The sequence below is a fragment of the Paramormyrops kingsleyae genome, chromosome 18 (assembly GCF_048594095.1).
Source record: "Paramormyrops kingsleyae isolate MSU_618 chromosome 18, PKINGS_0.4, whole genome shotgun sequence".
In the NCBI taxonomy this organism is placed as follows: Eukaryota; Metazoa; Chordata; class Actinopteri; order Osteoglossiformes; family Mormyridae; genus Paramormyrops; species Paramormyrops kingsleyae.
In genome coordinates, this window is record NC_132814.1 from 14,654,125 (window position 1) to 14,677,086 (window position 22,962).

At 44.5% G+C, this 22,962-nt stretch overlaps 1 protein-coding gene across 5 annotated transcripts; it reads left to right on the forward strand.

Annotated features, from left to right (window-relative positions):
* Positions 1 to 362: 362 nt before the first annotated feature.
* Positions 363 to 21,656, forward strand: slc7a1a (solute carrier family 7 member 1a). 5 transcript variants are annotated; one of them, XM_072701835.1, is made up of 13 exons: positions 397 to 559; positions 7,392 to 7,796; positions 8,263 to 8,421; positions 8,815 to 8,986; positions 10,158 to 10,291; positions 12,470 to 12,692; positions 14,213 to 14,349; positions 15,512 to 15,614; positions 16,279 to 16,475; positions 16,641 to 16,792; positions 17,810 to 17,918; positions 18,189 to 18,353; positions 20,174 to 21,656. In XM_072701835.1, exons 2-13 carry the CDS (start codon positions 7,436 to 7,438, stop codon positions 20,191 to 20,193), a joined length of 1,932 nt encoding a protein of 643 aa, XP_072557936.1. In that variant the 5' UTR covers positions 397 to 559; positions 7,392 to 7,435; the 3' UTR covers positions 20,194 to 21,656. The 5 variants fall into 5 exon arrangements, with proteins under 5 accessions (XP_072557937.1, XP_072557936.1, XP_072557934.1 ...); XM_072701836.1 differs by having other exon boundaries at positions 363 to 559; positions 18,189 to 21,656; XM_072701833.1 differs by lacking the exon at positions 397 to 559 and adding an exon at positions 907 to 1,293 and having other exon boundaries at positions 18,189 to 21,656.
* The last annotated feature ends 1,306 nt before the right edge of the window (positions 21,657 to 22,962 follow it).

The following is a 22,962-nucleotide window of genomic DNA, read 5'->3' on the forward strand; positions in this document are numbered from 1 at the left end:
CAGAGTGTTAGCTCGTTGAAAAGATAAATGAAAATGCCCATTATATAGTGATATTTGGTGTTAATCTTTTGAACGATCTTTAATCTCTCCCGGGCTGTTTGTTTATCGTTTATCAGCGCTGCGGCCAGTAGGAACTTTACAATGTGTAGCGCATTTTGCCTCATAATATCCAAAATAACTTTCTTTGCTCTTGGTTTTTTATGGGAATCCAGTGTATGCCGTCGAATCTTAATTCTTCCTCATTTAATTTTGAGGGTTTTAAAATTAGTCTTTATTTTAAAGAAATTGTCGGAATAAGTTCTCTAAACTGGAGTCCACCGTCAGAGCAGTGCGGTTTTTGCGTAAGAGTGCAGCCCCCCTGCATGTCGGGAGGAGTCCGCGTCACTCAAGCCGCCTCCTGCAACACGACACTCCGCCGTCGCCCTGGCCACCTGTCAGGGGCGCGAGCTCGATACGCAGGCGGCGTACGCAAAGGGGACCGAGGGCGGACTGGGGGTTTCACTGACCTCCGCAGACACACGAAGCGCTACCTACATTTTATGCGTCCACATTGCCGAAGGTAAGGCTTATATAGGCTTATAAAGTTTTTTTTTTTTTTTTTTTTTTTTTTTTTTTACGCTGTTTTTTTTTTTTCCCCCATTTCCCGCACAAAGTTCTCGCCTGCTTCATTTTTAATGTGATTCATTGTCATCCATGTAAAATGTGTTGCTTTTCACTGTTAGTGAGCTGGTCTTGAACCGAACCCACTGAGCCTGACAAGCTGGGGATGCCGCCTTCTGGTCGGTTGGTTCGGTGCCGTAACACTTCGGATCGAAATGACTGTCCTGAGCTGGCCGAGGCTTCATTGGGAGCGATTAAAAACCGCCCCTTATAAGTAGATACCCGCTTAGATTCTGCGCTGTGCAACGGTAGTAAGCATAAAAAAGTCTTCGAAAGAATACATGCACACGCATGTTAGTGTTCTTTTACGAGTTTCGTACTGTTATTAGTGAAGAATGCGAATGATAAAAGCGAGTGATCATGCACATTTACATGGAACTATGTTAACGGGTAAAACTTTTGAAATGAATTAAGCGCCACCCTGCAGTATATTTAGTAACACATGGATACTGCCGTGCTCGCATACTTGTCCATGAGCGAGCCATGTGCAATACATGAATGTGTTTGAAACGTGATCATAGGTGGTCTAGGGGGAAAAGTAGCCTCGAGTTTAACCGGATCTTGTGCATGTGTGTGAGAGCCGGTTACAGGACGGCGGATCCCCGTCGCATGTCTTTCTCTGATAAGCCGCAGGTAGGTGCGCCGTTGTTCTGAAGAGTTGAGCTACCTATCGAGACGTACTATCGAGCCTTTTTGCGCGTGTGCCGTTCCACCGTCTGGGGGTTAGGTTTTAGGGGTTAGGGTATGGGTTTTTGGGGGTGGGGGTTAGGGCTATGGATTAGCACTACGGTAGCCTAACTCGACAGAACACCGTCCGTAGCGCTTTTATTGCCCTGTTCTACAGTGAAACAGCCCTTACTGCAAAGTAATTTTTCAGCTGTTATGATTTCACTTCCTTAACACAGTTTCTCATATGACATGCTAGTAGTTGTTAAGATGTATTTCAGACGAATATGTAATCGAATTAGTTATCTTTTAAAATATATATAATATTATTATTATTATTATAGGATTTATTATTATTGATTTGTTTATGTCTGGTTGGTTGATAACGGAAATATGTAAAATCAACAGGAGACTAATAGAGTTGCTCCAGTTTGATAAATTGTCACATTTTCTGTACATTGTCAGAGACGCGAATTTTCGCTAGTAGCAACGAGAAACTGATCTAAACGTTACTGCAGGATTTTAACACACGAGTAGTTAGAGTGACAGTTCCTCTTGTCATTCCAATTGCAAAGGTATGAAAGTTTTTTTTAACTTCGAAATACGGCCATGGATATTGTTGCAGCATGGCACCACTTACCAGTATACGGAATGTTCTATTCAAAGTAAATAAAAGCGCCAAAATTACATCTTTGTATTTCTGGCTGTTTGAAAGGCAGAATTCACATCAAACTTAAATCTATGTCCAGATGGAGGGTTGGGTCCTATAGGCAAATTTTGCAGTTTCGTTGCCGTGTTTTGTGTGAACTTGTGTAAAAACGTGTTCGCATTTGCAGGGATGTCAGTCGCGATCAGCTGATGAACTGGCATCTCCTTCCTTGCATTTCCTAACAAGACTAGTGCAATTCATGACATTTTCAGGCAGTGCCTAACGATATTGTGCAATAAACTAAGGTGGATGGCGAAGCAACTAAAAAGTTAGATCTATATATAATATTTTAACGTTCTGTGCGATAATCTATGTAAACAGTCCTGTTCCACCTACATGGAATGCACTCTCGGTTATTACTGCTATGCTTTACATATATTTAAACGTGTGCCGCAAATGCATATCTTTATATGTTGCCCGCATTGGCTGTTTGCCAGTGACAATTATCTGGGGGGTATTTTCCCGCGTTCCTCGGTATTTGGGAACAGCACATGCACAAGAGGCAGCTGTTCCAGCCAGATAAATGCAGCTGCACAGCGGCCAAACGTACGTCTTGTGCATTCAGGGAGGGGAATCCAGTCGGATGATTGTACTCGTCGGCATGCTGATTTCATGAGCTGCTCGTGGCGTCTTATTTTTCCATCTCGTCTGATATATATATACTCTTTTGTAGCTGCTGATAGATGGAACAGGCAGCGCTTTCATTCAAATGTTTCTGCTGGAATCAGGTTAGCGATTCACAAGTTTCCACAACTCTAACAACTTTTAGCGTATGGACTGGAGCCGTTTTTTTATGTTTGTTTTATTTTGAAACAGTCTGCTTATTGATATTTCATGCAGATCACGCAATATACATCCAGCAAAATAAGGGCATAACTTTGGGTTGAGCACTTGGGGGCGGGGGGTGATTACTGGGAGGGTTACAACCCCCCCTATTCCCCCCATAATTTATGCCCATGCACCCAAATCCAAAAAAATATAGAGAATTGAGAAAAGAAAGAAACCGAAGTCAACTACAATGTAAAAGTGCTATGAAAAGGAAAAGACAACACCATACATTTGCTACAAATGAGAATGAGTCTATTGACTACCCTATACACACTGGGTACATAAGGAAGATGGAAACATATGAAAGGCATTGGTGCCCCATGTCTGTGGATGTTGAGGAAGATAAATGTTGAGCTATTATCCCCTCCAGAGCTACTCGGGGTGTTGCCGTCTACATTCTGTTCTCGACTCTCCGGCGTCTGTCGCCCGCCCGCTTGCATGCTCGCACCCATGTGACTCCGTGCCCTTGTGTACTGACCCTGCTGGCATCAGTTCAGTCAACATGCCCAGAACCATGACCCCCTTTTTCCCCCATCTGGCCTTTAGACCCGCCAACCCACTCAGCTTCTTCTATCAGTGTGTTGTTTGCAGGCGCCATATTGGAAGGACAAGCTGATGCAATGGTGTCCCGTGTGTGTCCATCTGAAAACAGCAGCCCCCTAACTCCCTTTCGCTCTCATTCTCAGGGGCATTGCTCTGCGCTAATATTCGAGACGGTGCATGCTGTTGCCGCCTCGACCCACGCCGCAGCCTTGCATTTCGAACCATTTTATCCAGATCACAAGCTGTGTCTGACTAGCTGATTTTTACTGGGTGGAAGCAGATAATGTAGTAAGGGTATTACAGCAGGACCACATCTGGGAATTGGAGAAGGGCCAGTCTTGTGTTTACAAGTTCCATGTTTAGCACATTTGCTGGAGTGTGCCAAAATAAAAGTCTGCTTGTCTTTCTGACTCTCTGGTGAGGTAGAGGACTCTCGCCACTCGACAGAGGATCCTCCGCAGCCCCAGAAATGCAAATCTGCCACGTGAGTCTATCCAGGAATGAGGCTTCATGTTCTCAGCATGACCCAGGATTGCTTAGGAGCAGTGCCTTCCCATCTGTGGGCTGTTTCTTGAGAAATATTGCATAGGGTGTGTCCCTGTTCTTTTTTATGGCTGCTATGAGGACCCTTGACTTTTTAAGACATTCTGAATTCCTCCGATTCCTTCTGTAGGTGCTGTCGCCATCTAGAACAGCAGAGGCATCTTGGCAAGCTTTTGTTTAGCCTCTTGATTTCCATAGCCGAGTCCTTGAAAAGCATTGCTTAGAGCCGTAGGGTGAAGATAAATTGCACCAGCAAGGTCTGTTTGCAGAAAAATGTGACTAGTAGCTGCTGTTTGAATAGTGTGTTGCTTTTAGCTTTTTTTTTTTTTTAAATTTTCACCAAGAAAACAAACAAACTTGGATTACAACAATCGCGGCTTACATGACCGTTACATTCTGGCCACACCTTCTGCGTGTCCTGTGTTGCCATTGGTGGAGAGCTGGGCCTCACCCCTGCTCTGCCCACCTGCTTAATTTAGCAATTGCATGAGTGCCAGCAGGGGAGTGAGCCCTTGGCCACCTCTGCCCACGTGCCCTAGCACCCAGACCACTCTGGTCCTAACCAGACAGGACTAGAGAGGAATGTGCCAGGCCAGACCTACATGGTGCATGCTACCTCACACAACCCCAATTTTTGTCATAGTGAGGAAAATAAGTTTATATTTAATTACTTTCTTTTCCCCTGCATTTTGCAGCAAGGGACTGTGTGGGGGACAGGAGACGGGGGGGGGGGGGGGGGGGTTTCAGGAACATGTCTTTGCCTAATACAAGGATATGCACCTTTCGTAGCTAGACAAAACATATCTGGATCAAACGAATTACAAAGCACAGTACAGCAGCGTTGTTGGGAATCACTGCACGTGTTGCATTTGCATGGGTGTCTTGGGATGGGCTTACCGGAAAGCAAACATACTCTCACTGAAAGATCTGGCAACTGACCAGTTAGAGCAGGTTTGTCTTGGAGCATGATGGTGTGGGCTTGGGATAGGGGTTAGGGGCGCAGTGTTTTTGTTTAATAGCTTAGATAATGGTGGAGAAGTCGGATGTTGTACCCAAAATAAAGGATGAAATCCAGCCAAAGTATGTTATGGATTAGAGGGCTTCTAACTAGGTTTAACACATCATCAGTAGCACTCGAGTTAAAAAGCGGGTCAAAATTGATGTCTTGAGTTTTGACTCATTAAGGATGTCCTAATTCCAGGGGTGACTCTGTCATGTGTGTTGGAAACATCTACCCTTGTCTCAGCTGCCTGGGCTGAGTGCCCTACGGGGTTGGTGTGGGGGTGCATTGGTGGTCAAGGAGAGAATGACTGCCATAGGTTTAAGCATAGGATGGCGGTCATGGGCACTCGGAATAGCGTGACCATGTGATGTGCTAACATTCTATTTGTGGGCCGGCGTTCTAAGTGGGCGTTTTCGCAGGGGTGTCTGAAGAATTGAGTGCAGTGATAGGCCCGTCCTTGTCTCACTTGCTCTTTGCCTCTGCATGTGTGAAGCCACACTGGTACTGTCCCTGTGAGTATACAGCATAATTGTGCGGGTTGTGTGAATTTAGCTGTACGTTTCTTTAATTTCTCTTCCTTTTTTATCTGCAAGTGAGTGTCAATTTGCCGCCATGGCGTTTTGTAGTAGTCTTATCAGTAATAAGACCTCATACACACTGTTGCATGAAGCTTTCTTTCACAAAAGTCAACTGCCTGGGCTTTTATGTATTGAGGATGGCTGTTGTACGTCTTACCTGATGCAAGCTGCACCTCTTCATGCCCGCTGGCCCATGTTTATTTATTTTTAAGTGAAGCTCGTAGCGTCAACATCAGTAGAAATGGCGAGTTGGCAGAATTGTAACAAAATGATATGCCAGGGGTTTTGGATCGCTCTGAGATTGACCTGCTTATCGACAGCTCATTCGTGTTCATGAGACCTGCCTGGGATTTCATTGTAGTATTATCGTTCTTAGTTTAATTCCTGCTGATTGGTAATCTTGTTTTAATGAAGCCCATTGTTTAAGAAATGATCCTTCTTGAATCTTGTTTGGATGGCAACTTAAAACTTCTTGGTTTAAGTGTCGCGTAGTTTGAATGTGACTTAAAGGTAAAGTGGATGCACATATACTGAGGCTGTAGTTGTGTGGGCCAAAATATCAAGCCTTTTTTGGGCTGCCAATTGTTGATTGTTAAAACAGTTGTGTTTTTGTTGCACGTGGTTATGTGTGTACAGGACACAAGGAAACGTCCCCTCTTGGTTTCCACTCAATGTATCACACAGGAATATCAGGGAATGGGGGCGTGAGAACTTCTTTATTGTATACAGTACCAGTACTGTATGTGGGGCACGTTTGCTCGGATGCTCTTCCTTTCGGGTGTCGTGGTTGAGACATCTTGGACTTCTGAAGACTCAGCTGCTAACCTTCTGCCTCACAACAGAACGACATTCACTGTTCCAGATACAGTAAAAATTCTTGTACCCAGCGACGTCGGGACTGAGGAGCTACTGGAAAGCTGAATTTTCGGGAGAGTCGAATGACTATTGAAGATCATTGAATTGTAACACATTTTTATACTTTCTTTAATAGCTTTAAGCATACACATACTAAAACGATGGGGTTAATGATGGATGAAGTCAGATATTCGGTACGACACAAGAAATCATGAGGTAAACAATGATGGGAAAGGCTACTAGCGTGTGCCGCTCCGTATGCGTGCGCAGGGACTGACATGTCCGTTTCGCTATGGTGTTCTTCGTTATTTTTAGTTAGTGTACTTCTTAATCGAATACTGTTATTATTTAACATCATTTTAAAATGTTTATACTGGTATTTTAGAATTGTGTCAGTTACATGAATGTCGATTAAGACAGCTTTTACTGTAGCTGGTCTTAAATTTGGATTATCCTCAATTTTCCTCCCAGCTTTATGAAAACGGTTATGTTTCGTAGATTTCCCGCAGGGAGGAAAACAATAACACGAGATTTGGGAACTTTGTGTTGTACAATATAGCCCTTGTCCAACCACTGGAAAATTGTGGCCATTTTTGGTCCTGTTGGTCGACTGCTTGGTACATAAAATCAGCTGCTCAGTATCATTGCTTAATAGCCTCTTCCGTGGAACTGCCTTATCAGCTGTTTGTACAAGTGCTGTGTCCCCTTTCCGTCAGCGACCTTAACTTAAAAAAAAGAAAAAATGATCTGGGGCGATTCTAGGATAAGAGGGGCCATAATTAATACAGAGGGGTCGGCCTTACCATTAGCCAATGATATGTGTTGAATTGGTGAGTGACAGAAGATGGGTCACTCTGTGGGGCCAATCAGCATTCAGCTGGGGCCAGTGCCCCTGTGGCCCCACCCCTGTAGCTGCAGCTTTTCTTACACTGGTAAAATCCATGTTTTGAAGCCTTAAGTCACTGGCATTTTTGACACATTCTGCCCCTTTTTTTTACATACCCAGGTTGCTCCTACTTTGTGACCTCTGACCCGACCAAGGGCCGCACCATGGAGAAGCTGAAGAGGCTCGGGAAGCAGCTGCTGCGGGTGAAGGCGGTAAACGGCGGCGAGGACTCGCGGCTCTCGCGCTGCCTCAACACCTTTGACCTGGTGGCACTGGGAGTGGGCAGCACGCTGGGTGCCGGCGTGTACGTGCTGGCGGGGGCTGTGGCCCGGGAGAACGCGGGGCCCGCCATCGTCCTGTCCTTCCTGATCGCCGCGCTGGCGTCTGTGCTCGCCGGCCTCTGCTACGCCGAGTTCGGCGCTCGGGTCCCCAAAACAGGTTCGGCGTACCTGTACAGCTACGTGACTGTGGGCGAGCTCTGGGCCTTCATCACGGGATGGAACCTCATCCTCTCTTACATCATCGGTGAGACAGACTCCTCATACCAGCCACTCAAAAATGTAGCCCTCACAGTCCTCTGTATTAAATTCATAAAGATAATGAGTGATTTTATAGGGGTGACCATTTTTCAATTATTTTCATGTTCATTTGTATAACATGTAGAAACAATGAAAAAAATTCTTTTCAAAACTAAAGTTGAGCTAGTTTTCTAATCATCAGTGATGTTTAGGGGGACTGTAAGCTTTGCAGGAAGATTACCGTATCCCGTCTAACAACTGAGCCCATTTAATTGGCCCCAGTCTCATTTATATTTGAAATATTTTATAAACAAAGAGGACTTTGTGTGGAATTTTCCTTGGTAGGATGTCCATTTCAGCTCTTTAATGTCACTGTTTGTTCTTTCACCCTTGCTTGGGTGTAAAGCAGGGGGTTGGTGACTTGAGTTCTAGATGAAGTATTTGTGTACATTTGAAACCCCCCCCAACAACAGGGACGTCCAGTGTGGCACGAGCCTGGAGCGCCACGTTCGATGAGCTCATCGGGAGGCACATTGAGGCCTTCTGTCGGACCCACATGAGCATGCGGGCACCGGGCATCCTGGCCGAGTACCCTGACATGTTTGCCGTTCTCATCATCATCACACTAACAGGTAACAGTAGCCCAACCTTTGCCCGCAATCATGAATCAGGATTTGTTGGGTAGTTCGATAACTTTTTAGATTTAAGGGACCCCAGTTTAAATGGACTTTATCTTTGCTCGCTTTCATTTAGCGCCGACTATGTACCTTAAATCCGACCAGATATATAGCTAACCAACAAATCTCGCTTCATGGTACAGACCCTTTGTCGCCAGCGGTTCCCCAGGTGAAACGGAGAGGTGGTGTGATGGGTTGCACCTACTACTTCAACGAAACAATGAATCTCTTAACTTACAGTTGGTAGGATTGTCAAGGCCAGCTTAATAAAAGCGTTTGGTTGATAGCCGAACGTCGAGGGCTTGGCTGGTCAAAAACAGGCCTAATGGTGCCTTCTGCCTTCACCAGGCTTGCTGGCCTTCGGCGTCAAGGAGTCGGCCATGGTCAACAAGGTGTTCACCTGCATCAACGTGCTGGTTCTCTTCTTCGTGGTCGTCTCGGGGCTGGTCAAGGGCACGCTCAAGAACTGGGACCTGGACCCCAGCAGCATCTTCAACAGCACCAACTCATCAAACCTCAAGTGAGAGCCTCATTTTTTATTATACTATAAACCCAGCCTTGGCCTAGAACTATTTGCTAATTGTATCTATTGCATCAGTTGTGTCCATAACTGCAACTATACCTCCTCCCCTGCAGAGGACGACTTCTAGCTGTCTTTTCAGTGCCTGTAAAAGAAGTAGGTGCATAGAAAATTCAGATTCCACCAAAAATCAAGGGCAGTGGCATTAGGAAATCCAGAATTAGGCTAAATACTTCCCAGGAAAAAATAAACTCTGGATTTGTTTTCTTTCATAGGCACATACAGGACAACTAGCCAGCTCCCTCTGCAGGATAGGAGAGGTAGTGCATACTACCCCCTGTCATGGCCCTAACTTACCCTATTACCAGCTAGCTGTTCTCCCCAAACATAAACTACTGTCAAAGTTGCTTATCCAGGCGAGGGCAGTAACGGCTATCTAATCATCCAACATATTCTAGTCTGCAGTGAGTTCATGAGTTTGTTTTTGATTGACATGGCTTTGGAGAAATGAAGGAGACCTCTTTCTCCTGCTCTATCAAAGAAATCAACCACGGGCACATAGGGGTTTAAAGGCATTACCAAGCACATCATCCTAAAAGAGTTTTTCTTTCAAAAAATAAAAAAATCCACATCATGATTACATCTTAGCCTTTTATCCCGTAAATTTTGAAAAGGTTTGGAATTCTTTAACTTGATTCCACATTCACTCCGGGTCTAAGTTCAGCTTCTGGGCTGAAGGTTTTTGGCTTGTGTCAAATCCTCCTGAGATCCAGGGAAAAGCTTGTTTTTAATATTGATCAAAATTTTGATTTGATTAGGAAGAGGACATTGTCAAGGTCACACCTCCGTACATATGGTGTCATGTTAAACCACTAACTGTCCGATTTACGGGACTATGTATGGCATGTGAGATATGCGCAAAAAGAGGAGGAAAAATTACTGTTGGATCTTAGGTTGATGTAGGTGATTAACATTATTCAGTAACTTATTTGTTACTCACTATACCACCACGTTGTGCATTTACTTGATTTACATAACATACTTAGAATAACATACTTGCTCACATTCTCAGTGAAGCAGTGCAGCTAAAGTAAGGCTTTGATGGTTCAGCTAGTGCATGTTGCTGCTGGATGACCTGACATCTGAGCGCTCCCCCCACCTGTCCGCCTAGCTCATCGGGGCCGCTGCTGTCCAGAGAGAGCCTCGGCGTCGGCGGCTTCATGCCCTTCGGCTTCACGGGCGTCTTGTCCGGCGCGGCCACCTGCTTCTACGCTTTCGTGGGCTTCGACTGCATCGCCACCACAGGTGAGGTGGATTAGGTGGGGAAGGTGAGCTCACACCCCAGTGTGAAAATAGAGCTGTGTACGCTTTTGCTTACCATGTGAGGGGGATGATTCCAGGGCTTTTTTTTTTAAGCTGGGAGGCATAAGAGGGAACATAATTCATACAGAGGGGCCACCCTTTCATTAACCAATGAATCGGTGAGTGACGGGGGAGGGGCACTCTGGTGGCCAATCAGATTTCAACTGAGGCCAAATGCCCCTGTGGCCCCGCCCCTGTACATGCCCCTGCCCTCCGTCCTTGTTGAGCCCCAGGTGGCCCACGCTTTGGTGGTAAATAACAAAACAGCCCCCCAAAAGCTGTTGTGTTTTCCGTTTTATGAGTTTATTTAAATGGTACCTGTGGTCGGCTGTTTTCCCTGTCTTGATCATTCCAGATCAAGAACTCTGCTTGAAATTTGGTATGTTTTTGTAATTGGGTCATTGTTTTTGTAGATTTAATTATTATTATTTATTTATTTTGCGTTGTTACTGTTACTGCCCTGCTCTGGCATTTTAACGACGCTCACACCCCCCCTGACAGGGTTCTATATATAATTAACCCCCTCCACCTGCAGCCAAAGAGGACTGTAAATCAAATGGGTATCCAACCCTCGGCAAACGCTCCCTCCCCAGTTCCTTTGCCAGGATCTCAGTTCACAATACTGGATGCCCAGAGGCTGCTATTATGGTCCCTCTTCCTCTTTGGGCTGTTAAAAAACTGTGCGGCAAATGTTATTCTGACAAAAAGAATTTTAAATATGCAAGAAGAATGACCAGGAGTTCTTTGGATCTCTCAGGGGGCTTTCTTTGCCGATGTCTGAAAGGTGCCATTTTTCCTGATAGCCCTTTGATTAATGGTCTTGCTATTTTTGGTCAGAAAGAGGTGCATTCTTGGAAACGGAACGTCACATTTCTGCCAGCGCTTAGTTTGGCGGAAAGGTTGGAGCTGCTGACTTAAAGAGAAGGCGTCACTGCAGAAGGTGTCACTGCAGAAAAACTGACTTGTTCTTTTAAGTGAACTTTTGACAAAATGGCACCGGACACCATTTAATTGAATATGACTTCATGTGCGTCAAAGTGATGTTTGAAATTAACTACGCAACAGGGCCGACACGGCCTGCCGTGACTAACGCGCTTAACAGCTCCCTGATCTGACCACTGGCTGGACGCTGGTTTGCTCATATAAAAAGCATTATTGGTTTAACAGAAATAGCCGTCATGTGGCTTCAGCAGGTGGCCTCGGCATCCCTAATTCCAGGAGCCGGAAGCCAGACAGCCATGAAACAAAGTCCTGTCCTGCAGATACAGGCCACCTAAGGCCTCTGTTTGCTGTCATCCTCCCAGCGGCCATTATGCCAAAACCACATTCCCTTAATAGATAAATCTTTCCAAATGTGTCTGGGGGTTTCATGTCCCTTCCACGGTAACATTTAAAGAAAAATATTTGCATGAGATGTTTTGCATTTTTTTAAAGGTTCGACGGCAGGTGTCTTGTGGCTGAATGGTAAACTTATATACCATAGTTTCTAGAAGTGTTTGAAACATTTTTGTGGGACGATGATTTGAGCTCAGGATGCCGGAAGTCAGAGTGGCCTATAGACTTGCCTGACATTCTTTTGTATCATCGATTGGTACCAGCAGCTAACACCGGTAGTTGCAAGATAATTAACATAATAATAAAGTTTTATTTTTGACAAAATAGACAACAGAGGGGTGCTGTCTACCAGCATGCCTACTTCCAGCACAACTGGTTTCAACTGGATGTGATGTCATGAAAAGTAATACATGGCAAAAAAAATGCAAGTTTTATCTGAGTTAACCTATTGTCAAATTCATCAAGGGCATAGATTTGGGTTATGATCTAGAGTTGCAAATGGGTGGAAAATTTCCAGAAACTTTCCATTCCATGGGAAGTTAAGCTGTGGAATTCCACAAATATTCCAAGTTGGAAACTTTCCAGGGGGATTAACAGGAAAATTCCCAGAATTTTGCAACCCTAGTATGGACAGTAGGGACACGTCCCAACCAATATTGTGGGAGTACCGTGCATGTTTGGAGGGGTAGGGGGTTTGGATCCGATTTGGTTCCTACCAATGTTGAAACCAAACTTATGCCCTTGGAATCTGCCACATCTCTGACTGCCCCTTGTACCTCCCTCTAGGTGAGGAGGTGAAGAACCCCCAGAGGGCCATCCCCATTGGCATCGTGTCCTCCCTCCTCATCTGCTTCGTGGCCTACTTCGGCGTGTCTGCCGCCCTTACTGTGATGATGCCGTACTACATGCTGGACAAAAACAGCCCACTGCCTGTGGCTTTCAAGTACGTGGGCTGGGAGGGGGCCACCTACGCAGTGGCGGTGGGCTCCCTCTGTGCCCTGTCCACCAGGTAGGCCCCGCCCCCCCGGACTGGTGCCATGCACACGTTGCCATGACAGCTCGTACACTTGGCCATGTGCACGTATGTGCGTGAATACCAGTGCATGTGCCCTGTGTTTATTTGCGATGGACCTTTTGAGCCCCCTTGCTAAAAATAATAGCAGAAAGTTGGCCGGGTGCAGTGAGCCACTAATCGAGGCTTGACCTAATGTAATATTTATTTCTATGGTAGCGTGAGGGAGGGGGCAAAATGATTACCAATTAAAGAACAAATGTTTCCGTTTAAAATTCATGTCTTTTGTTATTTCTCCTGATATTTTGTAGGCCTAAAAGTCAAGTGGTGAAGATTAATTACACTAAAAGTAAATGTAAACCAGTGCTGTTCATCTTACCCTTCAGCTCAAGACAAATCATTATTATCTCTCGCTAAATCTGTGCCTAAGATTTAGTGATTCCTAAGGCCTCCTCAGCTGACACAGGCTTCAGTCCTTTGAAGATCAGCTGCCTTCCTTTTCCTACTTCCTTTGCTTAGTAGATGCTTTTTTTCAATGAAACATAAACAGCTGAATCTAAAGTAATTTTATTCGTGCCTAAAGCCAAGCAGGTTAAGTACTAAAGACACTTTAGGGCACAATGGCAGGGGACTCTCCTGGGATCTGAACTGGCAACCTTCTGGTCATTCAGTTCAATCTTAACCATTGTGCTACATTTGGGTGTGAATTTTTGTCTACTCACAAGACCTGTTATCCATCTAACTGGTGCAATAGGTGAAGCTGGGTTTGGGTACCTTCTGTGTTGACCTTTCATCCAGCTGTGGCTTTTGCCTGGGCTGCTGCTTGAAGAGTGGCGGGTGTCCTCTGGGGGTGTGTGTATGGGGGTCCTTTCTTGCTCAACACGTGGGGTTTGTAGAGTAGGGGTTGGTGTGTTGTCACTCTTCCTTAATTAATTTGCGTGGCATGGCCTATTCTCTTTTCTCCCCTCCCCCCCACTTACCCCACCCGCCCGCTAGCCTGCTCGGTTCCATGTTCCCTATGCCCCGGGTCGTCTGGGCCATGGCAGAGGATGGCCTACTCTTCAAATTTATGGCTGAAATCAACCCGAGAACCAAAACTCCTTTAATCGCTACATTAACATCGGGCATTGTGGCAGGTGAGGCTGGGCATTCTGTTTTTGTTTTAATACCACTAACTGGCTGGCTTTACCTGTCGGGACAGTTTATGGCATGTGGTCTCGACGCGAACCTGCTCAGAGTGCACCTGGCGCCAGGGGACGCTGGGGTGACGCGTCAGGCATCGGAGACGCTGTCGGGTCAGGGGTCAGTTCCCGGAAGGCTCTGCTGCTGTTGTCCGCCTCCCGTATTTGACTCTGTCTGTCTCCGCGGTCTTTTACGGATGGTGCACTTGAAGCTGAGGGTATAATCATGTCTTAGACCAAGCAACACTGGTCCACGTCGTTTTCTCTTTTCTTAAATCATAAATCTGTACTCCTCACCCTCCTTCCTCCCACCCCTCCCCAACCCTTACCGCCTAGTCTCCTAGGCTCCATGTTCCCCCTCCCACGCATTATCTTTGCCATGGCCCGCGATGGTCTGCTCTTCTCTTTTCTGGCACGGGTGAGCGAGCGGAAGACCCCCATCATCTCCACCATGGCAGCAGGGGTCATGTCCGGTAAGCCTAGTGGCGACCAGCAGCAATGGGGCGTTTACCTCTGCTGCCGCTTGGGGGAAACTGGCTTAGCAAGACTTAGCAAGGCTTTGTTGTTGTTGTCGTTGTTTTTTGTTGGTCTGACCTGGCTAATTTAATATCCATCCAGGTCCACCTCTTTTGGTGCAGAGTGTAGGAAGCAGACTCAGGTGGAGTCATAGCCTCTCGGTGTGATGCCTGTGTTGAGTGATGTCTGAACGTTGAAGGCAGTTCGCCCTGGGACAGTAAAGCCTAGAGTTTTCAGCTGACTGGAAATTGCGCTCCCCCTGAGGAGTTCACCAGGGGGACTCTACTTGTCCTCATCACCAGGAAGGCCTCTGCCTTTAATGGACCTTGATGAGAGTCAGGTTTTTCTGATACCTTCTTTGGAGGAAATATTTCCCACATGGCAGTTTCTCAACCCAGTCCTTGGGGACCCCCAGCCAGTGCACATTTTTGCTCCCAGCACACATAAACCAAACAATGAAATAACCAAGAACACCAAATATCTGGAACTGGTCTGTTGGGAGCTGGGAGGCAGCAAAAATGTGAACTGTCTGATGGTCCCTGAGTACAGGGTTGAGAAACACTGCCACAGAGAACTGAGATCTGTCTGAGTAAAGTTGTTCAGGAGCATAATAGATCATTTTCTACCTGTGCTTAATAAACTGCCGATACGTAGTGGATATGCAGTGGATACGCAGTGTATAAACTGGTCTTTACATAACCTACCAGCCACAATTTAGCCAGCGGCATTAAGTAACCAGCATCGGTGTAACTTTGCAATTGTCTGCCTGGGGTGTGTTGCTTGTGTGTTCATAGCTAACTTTCAGGTGGGAACAAGAGGCCCGGGTTTGATACCATAGTTTGTAGACGAAACGTCTAGTCAGATGAGACCCATGATGCCTGTGATTTGTTCTTTGTATCTAATGTTTACCAGTTGAAATGTTAGAGTAGGTGGAAGTTCTTGTTCTGATGCATAGCAAAGGGAGTAATAATAATAATTTAAGTAATTGTGATTGTAAGCTTTTCAAAGATACATCTATGATTTTTTTATGTGAATTCGTGTGTGATTGTGTAGCTCTTTGGAGGGAGTTAGGGTGGCTCCCTCCCGCGTATTAACAGGCCACCATCCTGCCTCTTACAGCGGTGATGGCCTTCCTGTTTGATCTCAAGGACCTGGTAGACCTCATGTCCATTGGCACGCTGCTGGCTTACACCCTGGTTGCAGCCTGTGTCCTTGTCCTCAGGTAAGATTTAAGACATGATATTCATATCCACCAACAAGTAGGGGGATTAAAAAGGATTTTTCATTTTATTCTGAGCACATAGGCTGGATTTTGAGGCTACAACAGGGGTGGGCAATCTTATCGGCAAAGGGCTGGTGTGTATGCGCTGCAACTCCCTATTAGAGGACTGATTGGCTGAAGAGTCCTCACACCTGGGTTTGAACAGCTGACTTACAGTTTATCCCAAAAACCTGCATACACACCGGTCCTTTGCGGATAAGATTGCCCATCCCTGGGCTAGAACTTCCTACCCTTAAAAAATCAGCACATTAAACCGTTTTTTTCATGTTGAAAAACTGGAATATTACCATGCTTTGAATGCAGCCTTTTAGCTAGTGCGGTGTTTCTCAGCCCAGCCCTCAGGGAGCCCCAGACATTCCACATTTTTGCTCCCTCCCAGCTCCCAGCCAGTCAAGAACCCCGAGCTCCCATATTGGGAGCTGGGAGAGAGCAAAAATGTGGACTGTGTGCGAGTGCTCGGACTGGGTTGAGAAACACTGACCTAGTGACAACTCGCATCATCCAGATTAGTTCTCTAGTTGGTGTATTAGTTAAGTTTAGCTCGTACAGCCATGCCCTTGATGCCCTTGGCCCATAAACTGCAGTGACATGCTCTGCTGTCCAGGTACCAGCCGGAGCAGCTCAACCAGCTGGCTATCACACAGGATGAGGTGGAGCTCAGCGAGTCCATCGGCGCCCACAGCATGGGCATCCTGCCTGGCGTGGAGGAACGCTTCAGCATGAAGAACCTCCTCTATCCAGAGAAACCGGAGCCTTCCAACCTGTCCGGATCTGCGGTCAACGTCAGCACCAGCGTGCTAGGTGCGGCAAACCGACGTGCTCCTGCTTGGCGCCAATGTTCCTCCTCTCACTCGCAAACTACATGCGTGAACGTGTCCGTGATGCCACCTAAGCTGCTTCTTTTGTTAATGTGATTAATCACTTGACATGTAAGCTCCACGCCTGCTGGTGTTCCCTCTGCCCCAGGGTCCCTCATCCTGGTGTTCAGCGTATTGGCCGTCCAGGAGGGCCTCGCACTCTGGAAGGTGGCTGCCCTGGGAGTGCTAGCTGTGGCATGTCTGGGCCTCACCCTGCTGATATGGAGGCAACCGGAGAGCAAGACAAAGTTGTCATTTAAGGTCAGCTTTCAAGGGCATTTCAAGGATTCTTTAAGGCGGGGGGGGGTGCATAAGAGGGTTCATAATTCATATAGAGAGGCCAACCTTATTAGCCAATGGTATGTTTTGAATTGGTGAGTGATAGGGGAGGGGACACGCTGAGGGCCAATCAGCTTCCAGCTGAGGCCAGTGCCCGTGTGGCCCCGCCCCTCTATACTTCCCTGTCAGTATTGGAGTTGCATTATCACACAGGTGTCTGGAATAGAGATATGGACACTCAAGTGGGGCCCAAAGTTTTGTCCAGTTTTTTTTGTTTTTTTTTTACTTGAGAGCCTTGGATCTCTTCCTCCCTAACAACTGCTCCAGGACTTTCTCCCCTTGTTGATGCTGAACATGGCCTTTTTATTTATCGCACTGATACCTACAGAGGTTCTGTGATAATTTCACACTTTACCGACTGAACATATTGCGGAAGCGATTCCAGTCACACACCTGAGAGTTGCCATAATTTTTTTGCCCTGGGATTTGCACTTATCAGCTCTTGGTTTAATACACCTACGGCCAACTGTTACAGCAGACATATCATTTGTATGTAGGATCCAAAGGCGTTTGCATGCAAAGTGGAGAACCTGGCTTCTTGTTTCAAATAGCTAAAGCAGAGGGGTGTCGAGGTGTCCCTGCCACCTGCTCTCCACAAGGTCACCCACTGATAACTCCTGACCTTCACAGGCTCTTTGTTGGCAAATATGAAACAGAAGCCGGTCGTTTTATCACTGTGGGATTGGATGGCCTCGGCTCTCCTCCTCTATCCCCCAGCTCCCCGCAAACTCCTCCCCCGCCTTTGACAGCTCGGTCATTGGTGTCCCTAAAAACCATAGTACTGTGACCTCACCCCAAGTGTCCTTTTATATGGTAAGAGGCAAGACTTCCTGAAGTTAAAGTCGCTTACCAGGGTAAAATGTAGCATTGCTTTTTTGGAGGTAGATGGTCTGCTTCTGCAATGGGACTCTTTCTGACCCCTCCCCCCCCCCCAAACAGGTACCTCTGCTGCCCTTTATCCCAGTTATCAGCATGTTTGTCAACGTGTACCTGATGATGCAACTTGGCCGGGGCACCTGGGTTCGCTTCGCCATTTGGATGGCCATAGGTACACGCCTCACCAACTATACCTCATTTCATCATCCCTGCATCTCGTAATGTTCCGCTCCCTGCTCCCGAAAGGCTTTCTCTGTTTCAGCTGATTTGCATTGATGATAACTTAACCCAAATAAGCCATCATACAGAGTTTGAGGCCACATCCACTATTAACATGGACATTGTTGTAATTTCCTGGTGTCTGTCTCTGTAATTCCGTGTGGAATGGGAAGCTTTTCCAAGCTGGTTATTTCAGCAGTCTTTATTGTTCCTGTGTTCTCAGGCTTTGTTATCTACTTTGGTTATGGGATCTGGCACAGCACAGAGGGCACGCTCGCCCGCTCCAGCACCGAGGCCGACCTTGAGGGGTATAAGCCCACCTGCACCAGTGAGGACACTATGTTTCATGAAAAGGAGGCCTTTCTCTCTAATGGGCTTGACGCCAGGGGTGAGGAAGACGGGGACCTCTAAGGATCTGGATGGGGGGCACTAGTGGACCCCCTGTTTTTATGTATGACCTGTTTTTAAGTCAGCAATGATACTTGAAAGAAATACTTTAAAGTTGAAAAGCAATATCAAGCAAATCAAAGGCTAAAGTTCAGACTGGCCCAACAAATCTTTCTTCCGGTTGATGAGAAACCAAAAATTGAAGACGAAATGCTTCTCTGTTCTTTGTTGTACAGAAGACAGGCATCTTGCAGTAACAACAAAACCAAACAGAACTGTGAAAACCATGTCCCAATACATCTAAACATCTCTAAAATTGCTGTTTTCGTTTTGTGGCCGTTTATTGGTTTCTGCTTTTTGATTGTTTCGAGTTTAGGCACGATTTCCCAGCATTCAGTGCTGCAGCTTTCAGCACTTATGTCAAAGAGCTATGCCTCTTAATCTAGAATGGGGTCACATGATGCAGGAATCCTCCAAGTCTCCGAGATCCAAACATATTGCCGTAGCTTGCTTTTGGGGTACAGTCCAATTCCAAAACCTCATATAACACATGTGTTTTGCAGGGTGTCCTTGTCATAATTTACGGTGAGAAACACCCTCTCTTTCAGTGTGAGTCATGATTCAGGGACTCTGCACTGAGTAACTTCAGCTCTTGATGTTCAATGCACTTTCAGGTTGTCATATTGAGTTAAACCGAATCAGGGAAATAATCATATCTGCATACATTTCTAAAGTAAAATGCTAAACCTTAACACCATTGAAAGTGGTAAATGAGACTTTCCCAACAAAAATGATCCATTACTTTAAGGTAACACTTTATATGACCCGGCACAAATATTTAGTAATAACTCAGTTACTAGTGAAGTAAAAATATAGTTGCTACTTGAGATAAAAGATGCGTCACAATTAATTAATGATGAACAAACATGAGATCAGTATTTCACTTGGGTTATATATTACTTGTTCCTTCAGTAGTTCACAAAGGTTTACAGAATTAACAGATATAGTAACACATAGAGTAACTGCTTAGGATAAAAGTTGCATCATAATGCATTAATGATGAACAAATATGAGATCAGTATTTCACTAGTATTATGACTTGATCCTTCAGTAGTTAAGTTTTACAGAATTAACAGATATAGTAACAAATATAGTAAATGCTTGAGCTAAATCATGCGTCACGATTCATTAATGATGAATTAACATGAGATCAGTTTGTAATTAAGATTTTGTTTGTGGTTAATTGATACATAATGGTGTAATACTGCATTATTTGTGTCTTGTCAAATTGGTGTTACCACTTTAATTTTTATTAGGGCTAGATTTTGTAAGGAAAGGATAGAGCTGTGCAAGAAGCAAATTCAGGGGTGGAAATTTTGCTACTAGCCATCTGAGGTAGATCAGTAAAAAAAAAAAACATTTTTTTATTAGCCAGCAAGCTAGTATTCAGTATTTTGTACTCACCCTTCATCTAAAATACTCTCCTCTGGTGAGAGGGTGAGCTTAATGTTCAGCGCTGGGTATAATCATTTGTTATTCGATTGAATGTGTGCGTCGTGACAGATGCTAGCCTCACCGGACAAAAGCTGGAAAACGAGAGCACTGGCCAAAGATCTTAACTAGTTAGCTAACCAGTGTCATGTTATGTTATGGGAACACAGTGCTGGCTATTGTGTCTCAGTCAACTTGAATTTTTTATTAAGCTTTCACTTTTTGCTCTCCCACCACTACTGCTGTTTTTGTATTTGAACTAACAAGTTCTATTTCTTTGTTCGCACGAGACCTCTGACGCAAATGTTTCTGCCTGATCTCCCTTTGTAGGTTGCACGTCACTCTGCTGATTGTTATAAACAAACACGATTTGTACAAGACACAAAGCATTTGCTGAATATGGATGAATGAAACAAAATCTTCACTATGCAGCAGGTTGCATTACATTAAGAAATGTAACAAATGCAGTAGCACTTGTGTTGTGCCAAAATATACATTTACAATACTTGTGAATACTACAGATGTAGACAGTTAAACAATATAATAGAGACATTTTTCTGTACATAAGTAGTGAATTCTGTACATTAGTAAATTATTTGAAAAATTGTCATATATTTTAAGAAAGTAGGATATCAGTGCTTTGTATTTTGGGAGTGTATTTCATGGTGAGAAATGGTGTGGTTTTTTTTTTCTAGCTTTTTAACAGTCAGTTCGTTGTTTTGCAAAGTTTTTATGTGCTTTGGTGTTTTTTTTTTTTTTTTTTAATTGCCACATCATGCTGCTCATTATGATACGATAACCAATTAACTGTGGACAGAATGTTGCTAAAATATACCATAATTGATTACATTGTTTCAGAGCATAATGTTACATAGAAACTGGGCATTCTGTCTAGAGCAGTGTTTCTCATCCTTGGGAACTTCCAGGCGGTCCATGTTTTTGCTCCCTGTTGGAAGTGGGGAAGGAGCAAAAACTTGGACTGTCTAGGGATCCCTGAGGACCAGGTTAAGAAACACTGGTCTAAAACGCTTCTTGACATTTTACTGTGGGATAGATTGTACTCATACATATGCCTTGATATTTCTGTCTGCATTGCTGCCATTCTTACCTCCTCACCTGCCTGTAGTCATGCCTCTTTAAAAAGTACACAAGTTCAAGCCACTGAGATTTTCTTATACATATTCTCAAAAAAATGTTTTTGACACAATGTTTATAAAGACAACTGATATAATAATGTGACTCCCCATTTGTTTCATTTTGTGTTAAGATTTTTCTGCCTAAGCATAATTTGTCCTGAAAGTAGATACTTGTTTAGCAAAATACAGTTTTAATGCTGTTTCAGCTGTCAAGCTGAAATAGCAGTTACATAGTAGTATGATTATATTTAAAATATTAAAATGTAACATGCTCAGAAGACACCGACACAAACGCAAGCTCCACACACAGAACCAGGGTCGGATCCAAACCCACGTCCCTGTTGCTCTGAGGTCAGCTCCCCACCCTCTTCTACACTGGTGTATATATTTAATACAACAATTTGCTTTTTGTGCGTAAGGGCAGCTATGGTGTGGCATGGGGTGTGTGTATCTTTGTATTTATAGATTGTTTTTTCTTCAACCCTCTGCTGTGTTTGTCGTCTCTTTGGGATACATATGGCTGTCATGTCCATTTCCTGGACCATTTCCAATGAGTTCTTCCTCTGTGAATATTTTCCTTGACTTGTTATAATATGTCGGTTCGAACTGTAAAATATCTATGAAGTGTTTTTCGTCTCAATTGATGCTGCTGTAAATAAATCCTAGCATTTTAACCAGCCTATGGCCTATGTGTACTTTGTCGGACAGGTTTTGAGCGTTTTTCTTGCACTTGTTCCGGTAACTTGCTACGTATCAAATAAGGAAACAAGGAAGCCATTCACCCAGGATAAGTAACATGAAATTCAGTCGCAAATTACTAGCAAACACTATTTTCCTGTGGTTTGCTATATACAGTACAAGTATAACTGTTTTGGGGCCATAAAAGTGTTTTCTTTAGGCTGCTTGCAAAGCAATTCAATTATTACAATTTGTTGAATAGAAAACAGAGAATTCAATTTGCCACAGTTCAATCCATACAGCATGAACCATATGCTGTAGTCCGTTTTCTATAATTATGCACTTCAATGTTAGTTGCACCTTACAACCCAACACAATAACAAGTCAACAGTTTTCTGGTTTATGGCAGTTTAATAGTCTGACTTAAGTAACAATTTTCTAGTGTCTTAACGTGTTTTGTTTTTTGTTTTTTTTAGGAGTGGATTTCCTGTGAGGATTTTTGACCCAGACGTTCTGTTGTTTAGTCATTATCGAAGCCATTTTTGCTCTGGATGCCACTCAACCACTTATTCTGATCAGCAGAGGTGGATAATTAAGATCCAGAAAGTAAAACTCCAGAACAAGATTTTGTTTCAACCAACCAGCTGAGTATAAACGGTCACATTCACAGAATACTCAACTGGTTGGAGTACTTGATTACTTGAATATTATTGAGTGTTCAAGAGTACTCAACTCTTGGGCTGGAGCCACAAGACTGTGTTATTCTCTGGACAGGATGCCAGAGAACATTCATGCACACGTAAAGGGCAATTTAGAGGTGCCAGTTCCTGCCCACATGGAGAGAACTTCCAACCTTCATACACACTCACAGCAGCGTAGGAATTAAACCCCAAACCCTGGAAGTGAGAGGCAGCAGTGATACCTAATGAGCAACCAAAATTCTGTTCTCACGCGGTATTTTTTTTTAACTCCATTAATTAATTTATAGTGAAATAAATAGTGAACTACTATTATGCTAGATGCAGCGCAGATCGAAGCCCACGTCCCGCCTTAATCGAGTTTCACAGCCGCTGCCGACGCCCCCCCCCAATAAAAAACAGACACACACAGATGAGGTAAATCAAATAATTATCATTTACCATTACCAATGAATTACTAATAAAAAATTAACAAGTACATAGCACGAAGCTTCAAAGGGCAAGGGTGATGGAAACTGAAGAAGGGAAATATCCCATGGCAGCGATGGAATGTGTCAGTAAACTAATAGCTAACAAATCAGCGCGGCATTTTTCTAAAAATAATAAT